General features: G+C 52.7%; 1 protein-coding gene across 4 annotated transcripts in view; it reads left to right on the top strand.

The window, feature by feature from the left end:
* The window catches only part of TTC28 (tetratricopeptide repeat domain 28), a 629,548-nt gene that overhangs the window by 575,552 nt on the left and 37,910 nt on the right, over window positions 1-16,086 (top strand). For all 4 annotated transcript variants that reach the window (XM_045887410.3, XM_045887409.3, XM_064578589.1 and 1 more), the window contains one exon: window positions 7,489-7,629. In XM_045887410.3, the coding sequence (XP_045743366.1) occupies window positions 7,489-7,629 (141 nt within the window). The remainder of the gene's footprint in view (window positions 1-7,488; window positions 7,630-16,086) is intronic.

Genomic DNA, 16,086 nt, shown 5'->3' with positions numbered 1-16,086 from the left:
AATCTACTTACTACTGATATTTTATTATTTCAAATGAAATATAGAAATCTTACCACCATGGGGTAACCTTTCCCTCTAGCCCCATCTTGCATTTGTCTTGTACACTATATCTACATACTTTAAAATTCCATCAGTGTTAGGAGAAGAATAGTCTATTCTATTTACTCAGACATTTAATCTTTGTTACTTTCCTTTCTTCCCTGGTGTGCCTAGTTTCCTTATGGTATCATTTCCCTTCTGTCTGAAGCAGTTCCTTTAGCAGTTATTTTAGTATAGGTCAGCCCTTAGTGACTTCTCTTAGATTTTGTATTAGTTATATATTACTGAATAACAAATTCCCCAAAATTTAGTGGCTTAAAACAATAAAAATTTATTATCCCACCATTTCTATGGGTCAGGAATCCTGGCATGGCTTAGTTTGGTCCTCTGCTTCAGAGTTTTTCTTGAGGCGGCAATCAAAGTATTAGTTATGGTTGAGGTCTTGTCTAAATGCTTCACTGGAGAAGAAATCACCTCCAAGCTCACATGATTATTGGCAGGATTTATTTCTTTTTAGCCTGTTGGACTGAGAGTCTCAGTTTCTTGCTGGCTGTTGACAGAGACTGCCCTGAATTACTTGCCACGTAGGCCTCCCCAACATGGCTGTTTACTTCATCAAGGTGTACCAGCCAAGAAGGCAATAGAAGCTACAGTAATCCAGACATTATAGTCTTATATACATAATCACAGAAGTGACATCCATTACTGTGCCATATTCTGTGGGTTAGAGGCAAGCCATAGGTCCTGTCCACCCTCAGGGAGGAGATAGATTACATAGGCATGAACAAGAGAGTATGTCTGTAATATCTGTTTGAGAGTATGTCTGTAATCTCAGGCTGCCAGTTTTCCTTCATCTAAGAATGTTTTTATTTCACCATCATTTATGAAGGATATTTTCACTGGACTGGAATTCTAGGTTGATCATTTTTTTTTCACACTTTAAAAATGTATTTCCATTTCCTTCTGTAATCTGCGATCTCTGATGAGAAATCCTCAGTTATTTGAATCATTATTTTCCCTATACACAGTGAATCTTTTATCTCTGGTTATTTTCAAGATTTTTTTCTTTATCTTTAGTTTTCTGCCATTTGAATATGATGCATCTGTTCATGGATTTCTTTGGGTTTATTCTGTTTGTGGTTCACTCAGCTTCTTGATCTGTAGATTTATGTCCGACACCAAATTTGGGAAATTTTCATTCATTATTCCTTCAATTTTTTTCTGTTCTACCCTCTTTCTCCTCTCATTCTTGGGCTCTGAATACATGAATGTTAGGTCTTTTGGTATAGAACCACAGGTCCTTCAGGTTTGTTCATTTACTTAAAACATTTTTTTCCTGTTAATCATACTGGATAATCTCTATTGCTCTTCTATCTTTAGGTACATTAATTTTCTTCTGTCATCTCCATTCTGCTATTGAGCCCATACTGTGAGTTTTTATTTCAGTTCTTTCTTTTTAGTTACAAATTTTTCATTTGCTCCTTCTTAATATGTTACGTTCTTTGCTAAGATCTTCTTTCTTGCCATCTTTTCAAGAGTCTTTACTTGTAGCATTTTTAAATAGTTGTTTTAAGGTCTTTGTCAGACAATTCCAACATTTGTGTCATCTTAGCATAATTCCAAAAAGCATCTGGTGATTGCCTTTTCCCAGGCAAGTTGAGATTTTCCTAGTTGTTTTTTATTTTTTGGATACTGAGTAATTTGGGATTATATCCTGGACATTTTGAATTATGTTATTATGTTAAACTCTGGGTCTTCTTTGACTCCTGTGGAGGACATTGATGTTTTTGTTGAGGTGAGCAATTGACCTGGTTAGGGTTCAGACCATAAGCTCTGACCAGCTTTCGGTGTAAGTTCTATTTTCAAAGTTCTTGCCATGCTACTCAAGTCCATCCCACAGGTGCATTATTCACTGGGGTTCAGGAACTGGGCCATCTTGTATTTAGGTTCTCATGGTCTTTAGGGTCAGATCTACATGTATGCAGCTTAGGGGTGAATCCAGGAACTTATAAACAACTTTATGTGCTCCCTTTTCTTTTTTCTTTTTTTTAAAGATTTTATTTATTTATTTGAGAGAGAGAATGAGACAGAGAGAGAGAGAGCATGGGGAGGGGAGGGTCAGAGGGAGAAGCAGACTCCCTGCTGAATAGGGAGTCCGATATGGGACTTGATCCTGGGACTTCAGGATCATGACCTGAGCCTAAGGCAGTCGCTTAACCAACTGAGCCACCTAGGCGCCCTGTGCTCCCTTTTCTGAACTCCTCCCTGTGTTCTCACCAGTATTTTTCAATTCCCCAGGGCTCTTCTTTTTGGTCCTGTCACCAAAAAGCTGGGGCTTTATTTACACCATCACCCACCCCCTTGCCGTACCTTTCCTGCAGTGACCATCACATCATGGACCAAGGGACATGGGGAGAAAGGAAGAGAAAAAGCAAAGGGAGTTACCCTGCCTTCATGGGGCTACATCTCCTCTGGTTAAGCCCAAAGTTTCCTTACCTTCAGTGTTTAAACTCCTTTTGACCTTCACTTTTGCTATCACTGCCAACTACCAACTCAGGATTGTTTGTGGCCTAGAACATGAGAACAGAGATGAGAGAATAAGAGAAATGGGGGCTTTTTCTCTTCTCTCTGAGTAAGAAATATAGGGCTCCTCCTGGAGCTTTGTCTGTTCGCTCTGATGCCCATTTCTGCATTTTGGGCTGCATGGAGAACTGTCTGAGGGATTCCAGAGGGGGAAAACATGAAGCTCACTACTGATTTGGTGGCACTTCAAATTCTGGTCTTCTTGCCCAGTTTGCCTGATATTATTTATTTTTCACACTTCTCACATAGCTGCTCCATGCAGTCCATCCGCATCCAGAGCTTAGAGTTATATCCAGCAGGAAGGATGGGGTGGAATGTACTTACTCCGTTTTACCTGGAGCCAGAACCCAGGATAGCAGGATATTTATAAAAAATACTTAGTAACATTTGTTGAGTGAACAAATGAATGAGACTTCAAACAGTTGGTCTTGACCTCTCCCCTGAGCCCCAGACCTGGATGCTTATAATCTCTAGGCCTTTGGGAAGGAAGTGTCTACATAACTGAATCAACATCTGCACACTTGGCATTGCCGACTAAACTTCTTGTCTGCATGCTCAGCATTTCCTAACTGAACCCCTTCCTCTTCCACCTAAGACCACCTTCTACTTTCAGTTTCTTGCTTTGCCACCAGTTGCCCATCTGCCATATTTTAACTGTTACTTGTCCCTTCAATGAGTTTCCCAAAGAGAAATACATTCTCCTTCTGGTAATATTTCTTCTGTCAGTTCCCACTTTTCCACTCTCAGCCTTGCCAGCCTAGTTCATATGTCTAGACTAATGGGATAGTTGGCCCAACCCCAGGACAAGCCAGAACCATGTTGGTGACAACAGAGAACAAGAAGTGGGGAGGAGGGGCGCCTGGGTGGCTCAGTTGTTAAGCATCTGCCTTCAGCTCAGGTCATGATCCCAGGGTCCTGGGATCGAGCCCTATATCAGGCTCCCTGATCAGCAAGGAACCTACTTCTCCCTCTCCCTCTGCTCCTCCCCCCTGCTCATGCTCTCCCTCTCTCTCTCTCTCTCTCTCTCAAATAAATAAATAAAATCTTAAAAAAAAAATGTGGGGAGGAATCAGGAAAGTGGGGTTATACGCAGCTAGTCTGTTTGTAGGGGAGACAAGGGACAGAGGCTTGGAGCAGAGGAGGGAGCCACTATCAAGATTTCAGAGCCCAGGGGTTTGTGGAAGACTTGCCTCACCTGGCATGTTGAGACCCAGGCACATTCATGTATTAGCACAACAGTAACTACCAAGAATGGGGCTTCTGGTAGGTGTGAGGGGCTGATCAGGCTTCAGTGAGCTTGACAGATGCTGGTAATAGCCACCCAGCCATCCCGCATTCTCCTCTCTGGACCAGTTGACTGTCTGCCAAAAAGCAGCCCTGAGCCTGTCACCCCATGTTCAGAGGCCTGGGCCAACAGTTCTCAACCCCCTTCCAAGTTCCAAGCCCTCCACCGTTATTCCTCCTCCTCTCCCACTCATACCCTCTACTCCAGCTCAACCGGGCTATTCCCTAGGCCCCAAAGGGCCCCCACACTAACTTCTCTCCACGCCTTTGCTCATCCTATTCCCTCTGCCTGGAAGCACCCCCGACCACCACCAAGTCTCCACCTATCAAAGTCGTATTCTTCAAGAGACCTCTCAGATACAGCAAGTTCCGGGAAAGCCTTTATGCCCTCCCTATCTTGGGTACAGGCCGGTGCCCTCCTTGCGTTCCTTAATCCATCTTAGCCAGCAGCCACTAGTCATACTAGCTCGTGAGTGCCTTGAAGGCAGGTGTAGTGTGACCCTCCCCTGTTTAGCCTCTGCAATCCTTGCTCATAGGTCCTGCTCCGTAATCATTGTGGAGTCAGGGCGAGTGGAATCAGACTAGGTAATGTGCCATCTCTAGGAAGTCTCTCAAAGACATGGATGTGGGGGTGGTGATCGTGATACAAAGGCACTCTTGGGATCCCTGCGGTAGAGATGAGGCTTGTTTTGTAAATGGAAGATTCCTTTGTCTGTGACATTGCCTGTTTGTTTTTCCCTTCAGTGTTAATACTCTGCAGGGTCAGAAAATAGGAAACAACCCCATTAAGCATGAGATTCTGAGGGCTCTGTCTACGGCTGACAGCAAGAGTGGGACTGCAAGATAATGGAGGCTGATACCGGTTCCAGCCAATTCTTCTCCCCTTTGCAAAGCGCTGAATGACAAGCAGATTTCTCAGCTCCAAGCAGGCAGTCGCATTCAGATGATAAATGTGTCCCTGGACAGAGGAGCTTGTTGAGTGATATTTACCAGGGTCTCTGTGAAGGGCCCTCACCCCCCCAGGAAGCATTTCAAACCTTCAGCTGCTCGCCTGTTCAGCTGCCGCCCGTGGGGCTGAGAGAGGAATTAAACCTCATCCCCTGCTCTCCAGCAGGATGGAAGCCATGGTGATTTGTAGAGGTGCTCAGATGTTTCCTGGTTTCTCTTGCTTCCTATACTCACCCCTTCCCCTACCTGGTCAAACCCCAGCTGGGTGAGACTCTGAAGTGTGACAAGCTTAGAGCCTTGGCGGGGTAGGGACAGGTGGGGAGATCGGTGCCAAAGACCTGGGTGCAGGCCTGGCTTTACCACTTGGTGCCCTTTGGCCACATTCCTTGGCTTCTCTAAACCTCAGTCTCCTCAGAAGTAAGATGGAGGCAGTAAGAGCTGCCTCACAGACAATAAAATAAAAATACTTTGCATATTATAAAATGCTCTCCAGCTTGTCATTCATTCATTCACCAACTTCTTGTGGCATACTTCCTGCGTGCCAGGCCCTGTGCTGGCTTCGAATTGCTGTTCTGTGTGGGCTGGGAAGAAAAGCAGGCTGATGGCTTTACCAGTGGTTAGCGTGGTTCTGGGGTGCAGGTGAGTAGCTGGCCAAGAAATCAGACCTCTGGGCTCTCTTAGAAGACTGCTCCACTTCTGACACCTTTAGGGCTTCAGCGCTTGGGAAACCTTCCCAGTGACTGGGCCTTTGCATGACCTTCTGTGAAGAACATGGCTGAGTCAGGGCTCTGGTGCCTAATTAGCAGGCATGTTAGTCTAGGTTCTCCAGAGAAATAGAACCAATGGGGCAGCAGTGTGCACGCGCGCGCTCACGCACACACACACACAGGCTTATTATGAGGAATTGGCTCACATGGTTAGGAAGGCTGAGAAGTCCCAAGATCCTCAGTTGGCAAGCTAGGGACCCAGGAGAGCCAATGGTGTAAGTTCCAGGCCGAGCCCAAGTCTGAAGGCAGGAGAAGACTGATGTTCCAGCTTGAAAACACTCAGGTAGAGATGGAATTCTCTCTTATTCAGCCTCTTTGTTCTGTTCAGAGAACAGATGGGGCTGTTGTGAGTGGATGGGGCCCACTCACATTGGGGAGGGCAGTTTGCTTTCCTCAGTCTTCAGATTCAGATGTTAATCTCATCCAGTAACACCCTCCAGATGTACGGAGAATAACGTTTGACCAAATGGCTGCCCCTCCCCCCCCACCCCGGGGGCCCCAGTCAAGGTGGCCCGTGACAGCAGGTTTGACATCCACACAGAGCATTCAAGTTTTTCAGGCAGCTTCTCACACTGTGTATCATTTGGCTCCGTAACAACCTAGTGAGGGGCTTATTCCCCTTCCTCCATGACCTTCTGATGTCCCAGGTTCGCCAGCCTGTCTGTCTGAAGCAGGTCATGTTCACGTTAAACCCACCTCTTGATGCACAGGGCCTTGTTCGCTCAGGGTGCCGGCAAGTCCTTCCCTCTCCAGAGCCCACTTCTTCAGCATTGAGTGGTTTGCGTGTTCAGTCCGTCGTCTTCCTCCGGGGCCCTGGTGCTCGCCACTCTCCCGCACTAGTTCTCAGTCAGCAGGAAACTGTAGACAGTCAGTGAGGGCTGAGAGCTGTCTGTGGCCTGGATGTCACTCAGCATTTCCGTGAAGTCTGAGCGTAACCAGCATGCTGGAGGGAGGCAGGGCCCTGCGCTGCTTGTGCCAGCCTCGGGGCATGGTGAAGTGTGGGGACAACTGGGAGGGGGGTGGCCACAGGTGGGCAGCGCCCCCTCGGACACTTCACCACCGCAGGGGTCCCCTTGGGCCACAAGTGCTTGGCTTTGACAGTTAACAAGCCTTTTGTCATTTTAATCATGCTGGTGAATCAAGGCACTCCTGGGTATTTCTGTTTATTTAAAACCCATTGTAGATGTTCTGTTACAGTCTGTCATCAGCGAAATATGAATTTATTAATCTGAAAATTGTAACATCCTCCTGGTGAGCTTGGAAAATGGGCTCTGGTCGGCAAGGCTTCTGCCCACATTTCAGACAGTGCTCTCTCTGCCTGGCACTGTGGCCACTCGTGGGCACATCTGTCTCCTTGTGTGGAAATTGCCTTTTAGGCCAGGTGTTCCCGAGGCCCAGCCTGGTGCCTGGCTCATGCTAGGGGCTTAGTTACCGTTTCTGGAACGGACCGAACCGGAACGTGCTCCCAGCTCTGCTCTGGGGAGAGCACCCAGTCAGCCCAGCACACACTGTTGAGCACCTACTATGTGTCATGGGTGAGACGCCGGGGTGTAACCCTGGTTCAGGCATAGCACCGACTGTAGGGGGCTCACAGCCGAGTGGGGGCGACCACCAGAAACCGCCAACAAGAGTGCCTCTTGAGAAGCACTAGCCGGAGGAGGGAGGAGGCTGCAGGGCCACCAGGGAGGGCGCAGGGGGGACGCCGGCCTCAGGGAGGCGCTCCATAGCAGGGGTCTGCTGGGCGGCGGGGGGGGGGGGGGGGGGGGGGGGTGGCGCGGGGAGGGGAGTGGCACCGGACCGCAGGGCAGACTGTCGTGGCTGAGCACTTCCTCTCTCCCACTGGCTCACTCTGTGGTTTCCCTTGCAGGGCCTGTGCCAGCAGTGAGACGGAGAGCGAAGCTGGAGACATCATGGACCAGCAGTTCGAAGAGATGAACAACAAGCTCAACTCTGTTACCGACCCGACTGGCTTTCTGCGGATGGTTCGCCGCAACAACCTCTTCAACAGGTGCGTGCAGGCTCCGGCTCCCAGGCCGGCTGTAGGATAACGTGCTTCCGGCTGGCGCTCCGTACAGCTGCTGGGGCCGCCGGCCAGGAATTTGCAGGAGTGTGACACTTCCACAGCCCCACGCTTATCGGGGCCTCGGCGCCATGGCAGCACCTCTGGGTTGAGAGAGAAAAGAGTGACGGGCTTGATGTGACCATCTGTGTTCGTCTGGGTTGGGAGGTCCAGGGGCCAGCTGGCCGCCTCTTCATGTAGCCCAAGAGCCGGCTTCCCAAACAGCAGGCAGAAGCCAGACAGAGCGCTTCTACCTACTCCTTTGCCCGCTTTGGTCAGCGACGTGTGGGCCAAACACCTGAGATTGAGGGAGGCCAGGGAGAGAAGGGGTGCCAGCCTTCCTGGAGGGAGGACTTGTCCAGACCCAAGCCCACCCATCCACCCTGAGACCCAGTCTCCCTATTACTTGACCAAATAAGCCTTCATGGCTTTAAGATGGGTCCAGGTTGAAATTGCCAACCAGTATCCCCCTATATCCTTTTATCAGGGGTGATAGCTGAGCGGTGTCCAGATAAAAGCGTGGCAGGCAGTTGGGGTTGAGGGGCACCTGTCCCGCTTTCATTGGGTTGCCTGGCCACAACCCGGAAGTCACATTTAGAACTTTCCAGAGAGATGTCCCAGATTCTCAGGTCCCTGCCACGGCCTTGACTTTTAAGGGCAGCAGGTGGAGCCTGGAACACAGGAGGGAAGTGACTGTGCTCTGGGTGGAGGCGGCCTCTGCCTGGCAGCCCTGCTCTGTGGGGCACACGGTGCCCTGTCTGCTCCCACTGCAGGCCCGTTTCCTCTCCTTATTGTGCTGTCTGGATGACAAATGTGTGTTTACTTTCCCAGGGCCAGGCTGAATGGGTGGGAGCCAGGGGCCAGGGATGTGGGAGTTGGCAGCTTGGCTGGAGGAGACTACAACTTCATGTTGGTTCATCTCCAGGTCCTCCTTCGTCTCCTCCGCTTCACACGTGTCCTGCATGGCTGTAGTTTCATGGGGGGACGTGGCCCGGTGGGGGGAGGCCCGGGCCTGGGATCGTGTCCTCCTCTGCCAGCATCTCGGCCTGTTGAGCAGGTGACTGTCGACTGCAGGAGCCGCCGGCGTGGTTGGGAACCACAGTGCGGGGGTGCTCAGGGTCTGACTGTGTTGCTTGCCGGCTGAGTGAGCTCTGTCAGCCTGTCTCCTCGTTGCTGAAATGGAAACAAGCTTCCTGGCTTGCAGTTTTCCCTTACCGTGGGGATTAAAGGGGCTTACGTATAAATAACACACGGACAGGATTCCTAATGCACAGAAGGCACTGCACACACAGCTTTCTACTGTTTTGAGTAGAGTGGGAAAGACAGTGCTAAGCTTGAATTCTTCAGGTAATGTGGGTGCATAAACTTGGGAATGCGAGGGGTGTTCACCACCTAGGGTGTGGCCTCACCTGCTCTTCTTCCGACCCCACCTCCTGTCTTTCACATGAGAGAAGGCCAAAGACAGGCCATGAGGCCTCCGTGGCCCTCCTGATCACAGGCCTGCCGGCAGGCAGTCAAACCCCTCCAGGGCTTTGAGCATATGGTAAGAAAAGGGTCAAAGCAGGTATGTCTGGGATCCTAGCTCATCATCCCTGGGTGGGAGCTGGTGTGACTTTCAGATCATGGAGCTGCTCCTTTTGGGAAAATGGCTTTCATCCTTCACATCTGCTCTGACGTAGGTCTGATGAGCACGGTACTATGGATTAATTGGTGGGTTCATTTAAACAATGCAATCTCAGCTGAGGACTGGGCCAGCCTCGGGGCTGGGTGGGGAGCCTGGGCCTCGCTGCCTCCTGCTCTGCACTTAGCTCCCTCAGCTGCATCTACAGACACTTCCAATCTTCACCTTCTAGAGGCTTCTGAGGGCAGACTGTATGGGGGAAACAGCCTGTGTTTCTTCAGCTTCAACACAGTGAGCCCATAAGGCCCCGGACAGTTTGCCATGCCGAGTGCTCTCTGCTGCTTCCCGATGAACCCAGGAAGGAGGTTCTGGCTTCCATCCGAGGGCAGCAGAGCTTCAGGAGGGACCACAGAGGCAAAGGTGTCCTCGTCAGCTAGCGGAGTGCAGGCCTGCATGTCGCAGCTGAGGGGTGCACGCGGGTGAGGGGCTGGAGACCTGCGCAGCAGCAGGTACCAGAGCTGACTGCAGGCCATGCCTGCCGGCTGCCCTGCCAGCCTGCGCCTTCCCACGTCCCCCGCACCCCCAGGGCTGCCAGGTGCACTGCCCTGCCCTGGGCTCCCAGGCCTCCCTCTCTGCCCCTTCCATGTCCAGCGACCTCCTCGAGGAGGTGAGCTGCCTTGTCCCTGACCGGCGATGGCTAAGAAGGGGCTTGTCTTCAGTCTCCCGCTATTGACTGAGGGCTTGCAGAGTTCTTTGGCCTTCTTGTTCCGGGGCGGCTTGCTGGACCAGTCTGGCAAGGAGGCTGCCACGGCTGGTGAGACCTGGCATTAGAGTCCTCTCTTGCCACTCCTGGCCTTGTTCTTTGTTCTGTCTTTGATTCGGAGGTCTCCACAACCACTGGTTTCCTTTTTGCCTGTGCACTGTGGTGGAAAACACATTTACACGAGCATAGGGCAGGTGCCGCTACTGAGGAAAAACAAGGACTTTTCCCTTGTTTAGCCCCCCTGGCCCGCATCCTGCAGAACGCTTCCAAGTCCTGCTGAGGGCTGGAGGGCCCGTGCCTGGGGGGGAGGGGGAGGAGGCGCTGTGCGCACGCACGGCTGAGCCTGGGGGCCGTCAGGTCACAATTGCTACAGGAGAGAGGAGAACAGGACGGCTTCGAACTGCATCCTGGATTCAGGGCCCCAGGGCGGTGCCACCGTCTTGATAGTGCCCCCATCCAGCATCAGTCAGGACCAGTATCTCAGAGAAATGTTCACGTCTCTGTTGCTACCGCTGACGCAGTATGCACGCTAGGCCTTGGTTTTTCCACATGTCCGGCTGTGTGTGTGACATGGTGTGCAGAGGGCCTTCCCTGTTGCCCAGAAATGAGTGGCTAGAGCCTACACAGAGGACAAAGAAGTGTTAAGTGTCCTCATTCTAAAGAGAGGTGCCACGAGGGGCCAGCGCCCTCCCTCAGGTCTCTGCCCCCTCTAGCACCCCAGCCACGCACCTGCCACGTCTCAAAGAAGACTGGTGGGGGAATTGGCAAGTGAGACTTGGGGCCTGGTGGGAGTCCCCCAAGAGAGGACAAGGTGTCACCATCCCGTGGAAAGCAGCCTCCCGTGACTGGGGGGCAGGTAGAGGAGAGCCTAAAGGAGGGCCCAGGCGAGAGTGGGCGGGCCACAGTGTGGCCTGCGTGTCCATGTCTAGTGTGGCTCCCGCGAGGGCCTTTCCGGATGGGTGCATCCCATGGGCTCAGCCACGTGCTGCTTCCACACCAGAGGGGCTGCTTCCCGGGCAGCGGGCCTCAGCAAGGAGAGTTACAGGACATGCAGGATGTGGCAGGACGGGGAGGCTGCCCCCCAGATCTGGTTGCCCCGTGTTGGGGATGGCAGGGGGAAGCTCCCGCAGGGCCCTCAGAAGTGCTTGCTCGCGTGAACCTCCAGGGAGTCGCACGGAGGGGCCTCGGCAGCTCCTGATTCCCTCCCCACCCCCGCCCCTCACCCTAGAGAGTCAGACCTAGGCAGCGGGGAGGGAGGAGGGCTCCAGAACCCGCCCTGCCCTCCAAATCCGTGAGCAAAAGCCTGGCCTTCAGGGGAGGCGAGACGGGATGAGGGGGGCATGGCAGAGGACACTGGGGACCACTTCTCCCCAGATTCCTGGAAGCATAGGGAAGAGCAGTGACTGCAGAGAAATAAAGCTGACCGCACAAGGTCAGCCCCGTCAGTCTGCCGGAAACCCCGCAAACCTGTGACCGTCTCTGCATTTGTGTCATGCGTGTGTCTGCATAGACGCATGGTTGTGGTTCTTTATAAACATCCAAATTGCACCTGCCCCTGGCGCCGCCCTGAAGCAGCCTGCACGAATGCCATGCACGTCCGCACTAGACCGGACGGCACCCTGGCCACGCCTGTGTTCATATGGCTAGGCAGTGTTCTGTGGTGTGGCACATAGTTGGGGGGGCCTTGCTCTGGGGCCAGGCAGACCTGGATTTGGGACCTTCCATTAGTGGGCGACCTTGAGCCTTTTATTATTTCATCTGGAAAATGGGGGTAATAATGGGAGTTATGAGGATGCCATCCATGTGGTGATGGATAAACAGTGTAGTAAGCAGTTTCTCTCCCCACCTGGGTCTGAGGTTTCTTTTCTCTTTTCTCTTAAGATTTATTTACTTTTCTGAGACAGAGTGTGTGTGCGAGCAGATAGAGAGGGAGAGAAAGAATCCTCAAGCAGGGTTCCCGCTGAGCAAGGAGCCCAATGCAGGGCTTGATCCCAGGACCCTGAGATCATGACCTGAGCCACCCAGGCGCCCCTAGGTCTAAGGTTTCTATGACACCAAAGCCCTTTTGAGGGGGTAGGTTCAGGAATCAGCTCTCTACCCCAGAACCTGATTGGATAGTTCGATGCTGCCTCCCCTTACAGCCTCTCTCTGGCCACCAAATACCAGAAAGACTTTGAATAAATGCAGAATGGTAACCCAGTTAAATGTCTGTTACAGCCACAGTCCTGGCCTTGAGCCTCAGGGTTCCTCGCTCAGCTTCTGGCTGCTCTCCTGCGAGCCCTGTCCTCTGCTCTTTGGTGGTGGCCATGTGGCTCTGGACCAGGACTCTGTCCTGCTCTCCTGATGGCACCAACAAGAAGGCTGAGCATTCTCCCCAGCTCTGAGCTGGGTCAGCCCACCTGCATCCCCCGCACAGGGGCAGTTCTGGGCAGGGGCCTTCCTGCCAACAGCTGTTCCTTCCACAGGTGGGTCCAGGCCCCAGGTCTCAGGCAGGAGCCCCTGTCCTGGCATCCGACTGATCAGTAGGTACACCAGCCAGCCCTCCTCAGGGCCCCTGCCTGTCCCAATGCACCACCTCGAGGCATCTGCCAGGTTAACACTCGTGCGCCACCCCTACCGCCCCACCCCCACCCCCTCTGTGCTTCTCTGAGGTACAGGTGTGATGATAGGAATGCTCTATCAGGAGTCACTTTAAATTCATGTCTGTTGAGTAGTGACAAGTTTATTCAGAATTGAAAAGGATTTCCCACAGGTTGCCCCTAACTATCAAGCTTACCAATACATATTATAAGGCACAAGATAATTTATAAATAATGTTTTGTTTATCACTTGTTTATTTATTCACTTTCTTGTTCCAGAACTTATTTAAGACAGTTGACCAAAACATACAAATGCCACCACATAAAAGAGAAATAAATGGATGAGAACATCAAGATAGAAGGAAAATAAAGGTAGAAGAGAGGGAATAAAATTTATATACGGAACATGTGCCGTTTAGCACCAGCCAAAGCAGAGAGGTCAGCCCAGCCGATGTCTGCCTGGCCCCAGCCCTGACCTGGACTTGCCAACTCACAGTCTACCTTTTAGCAAAGTCCTCAGCAGCTGAAGTGCTCCGTCTTTGCCTGAAGCCCACACCCCGTGCAGTTTCTAATGGGCACTGAGGCTGAGCCCGCCCCACTGCTCCTCCTGCGTTCCCCATAACCCTCCTGCGTTCCCCATAAACACTAGGCCACCTCCACCCCTGGTGATCTCTTCCCAAATGCAAGTCACTGCAGAGACCTGCCAGGTCACCCTGCAACATTTCTGGTCTCCATCCCTCTGTCTATTCCCACTGCCACGACCCTTCCTGGAGACTCACTGTTCCCTTGACATGGCCATTTAATGGGATCCTGGGAGCACGCTTGCAAGGTCCCTGACGCTCAGCAAAGTTCGTGGCCCGCGTCTCCCACCTTGTCAGCGCAGAGCTGGGCTTGGCCCCCCGCCGGCTGAGCCTCCATCGCCCACGCTGCTGTCCTCACCACCCACCTGGGCTGCAGGCCACCGGACTTCGCTGTCCCGCTCTGGCTGGGGCGCAGTTCTGATCAATCACCTTCTCGCTCGGGGGCCCGAGGTGAAGTGGCAGAGCTCGGTGTTCGAGTCCCCATGGCCTGGCCCCGCCACCATTCCCACTTCCCATTGCATTCTCCCTTACACTCTGTCCTAACCCGATGGGACCCTGGACCTGCCCTTTCCCTCCTCAGGGCCTTGGCTTGGGCGCAAGACACAGCAGAGAGGGCTTTTCCCTGGGGTCCGTCTCCAGCCGCCCCTTTCACAAACCCATCTTGGATTTCCCTAACTGGGAATACTTTTCTCCTTCTCTGAAATTCCCTGGCACTCTATCTGTCGAGAAAGGAGCCACCGCCTTTTGCCTTGCGTTTTAGTTACACGTGTCCGTGCCCTATCCTCTCCCAGGCTGCACCGTCCTCCAAGGCTGGATCACACCTGATTTCTCTCTGTGTCCCCCAGGGCACCTTGCCATGTGCCTTGTGTTGAGTGGGTGCAGGTACTTGTTGATTCATGAGGGAAGGGAGGGAGGGAGGGAGGGAGGAAGCAGGGAAGGAAGGAGGAAGGAAGGAAAGGCCTGCTGGCCAGGACTGAGACAGACATTAACAGCAATGGCAGTGATGATGATGATGATAGTGGTGAATGTCTATTGATTACTTTCTGAGAACCCAGCACCGTGTCAGGTGCTTTCCATGTATTATCTTAGCCAGTCCCATCAACAGCCATGAGGGGAATAATTGCAACCCTTTCTTACGGATTCGGGCCCTGAGACTTGTTGCCCAGGGTCACAGCTAGTCAGTGACAGAGCCAGGATTAGGATCCAGGTCTCCAAAGACAGTGCTCTGGCCCCCAGATCCCTACCCGTCTAACACCCCTGCCAAATGATCACAGCCTTTGCTTGAATCCCTCCAGTGACAGGGAGCTCACTACCTCACGAGGTGGTGTTTTCTGTCTCTGGACAACACTAATACAGCTTTGGAGGTTCTTTATGAGCCAGTTGGTGAGACTGTGCAGGCTTGTTGGGTGCAAGGGAGGCCAGATGTGTTTGACTCACAAATTATGTATAGGGGCAAGGCCCTGTGGAAGGGGGTTTTCCTGCACTGCTGGATATGCATTAGCTAGACAGGCCACCCCAGGATCATTGTTTCTTCTCTCCATCCCTGCATACATGATAAGCCTGTTCCCCACTGACTGCCTGGCTTGGACCATCTGTCCCAGCTTCTGTTACCTCCTGAGTCCGGAGGTAACACCCGCGCAAAACTGGGCTGCGCATCAGGTTTTCCCAAGGCAGCAATCTGCAGGTTTGGCCGTGGAGCCTCACGCACGTTACAGCAAGGAGCGGATGGCCACAGCAGAGCCCCGAGTGGGCAGAGGCTGTGACTTCTCTTGGTGGAGGTTTGTGCCACAGCCCTTCACCTTGGCCATGGACCTGCTGACAAGCCGAACGTTACAGGAGGGCCCAAGAGCAAGAGGCAAGAAGCCACGTGCAGCCCCACGTGCTCCTCAAGCTAAATTGCTGGAAAAGCAGGGATCCCTGCCTGATGCCACCCAGCTTCGTGGCTCTTCTCCCGAGGAGGGAGCCAGACCTGACAAACCGGGCACTTGGTAATTAAGGAGGTGAGCCGGCAGAAAGCGCCGATACCTTATTGAAGAAGTACTTAAAATGCGTCTGACAGCCTTCATCTCCCAGAGGAAACAACCCTTCGTGTGAGGATGTTCAGCAGAGAGTCACTGAATGGTATCAGAGTCCTTTTTAAATTGAACTGAGGCATCTCTGGCTACTTGAATATAACGGCTTTGCCAGTTAATCTTTCCACGGGTACCTTAAACCCCGGGTACTTGTTCAAATCTCCGGCCAGCTCCAATCCCTCAGAAGACTCGGTTCAGAGTTCGGAGCCCTGGAGGGCATTTTGAAGCATCCTGGGCAGGACTGAGGGCAGGGAGGAAGGAAGCAAAGGGCTCAGCTGTGCGGCGGGGGCTGCCCAAGAGCAGGGTTCGGCCGTGAGGAGGGAGACCCTGCTGACCAAGGTGGAGGGGCAAGAGAGGAGCAGAGGTGGGACTCCCTCAGGCCCAGGACCGGCAGCCTGGCTCAGCCCTGAGGCTGTGAGCGCAGAGGCTAAGCTGCCCGCCGCGGCCATTAGAAAGTGAAAATGTCCAATAAAGACACCCTGAGAAGGTGAGGAGCCGAGTCAGGAATACAGCTGAGAAGAGGCAGCCACATTTAGAGCGAGCTCCCCACTGTGGGGAGCAGCCGCCTCCCTTCCCCCCAGCACGGCCCTGACCAGGAGACGAGGTCCTGCTCACAGAGGGCCCCTGGAGACTGGTGGCCCGGGTAGTGTCTGCCATCCTGGGGGAGAGGGTGCACTCCAGATGAGGGTTCAGGGCCCAAGATCAAAACAGCACTAGGCTTCGGGCTCCCTGAACACAGCACCGCCCCCCCCTCCCCCGAGGCTGCAGGCTTCCTGTTGCCTGACTGTCC

Source organism: Mirounga angustirostris, unplaced genomic scaffold (assembly GCF_029215605.1).
Source record: "Mirounga angustirostris isolate CCGP_5_RB_7025 unplaced genomic scaffold, mMirAng1.0.hap1 SCAF_14, whole genome shotgun sequence".
NCBI classification, from domain to species: domain Eukaryota; kingdom Metazoa; phylum Chordata; class Mammalia; order Carnivora; family Phocidae; genus Mirounga; species Mirounga angustirostris.
This window is presented reverse-complemented; position numbering and strand designations above follow the sequence as displayed.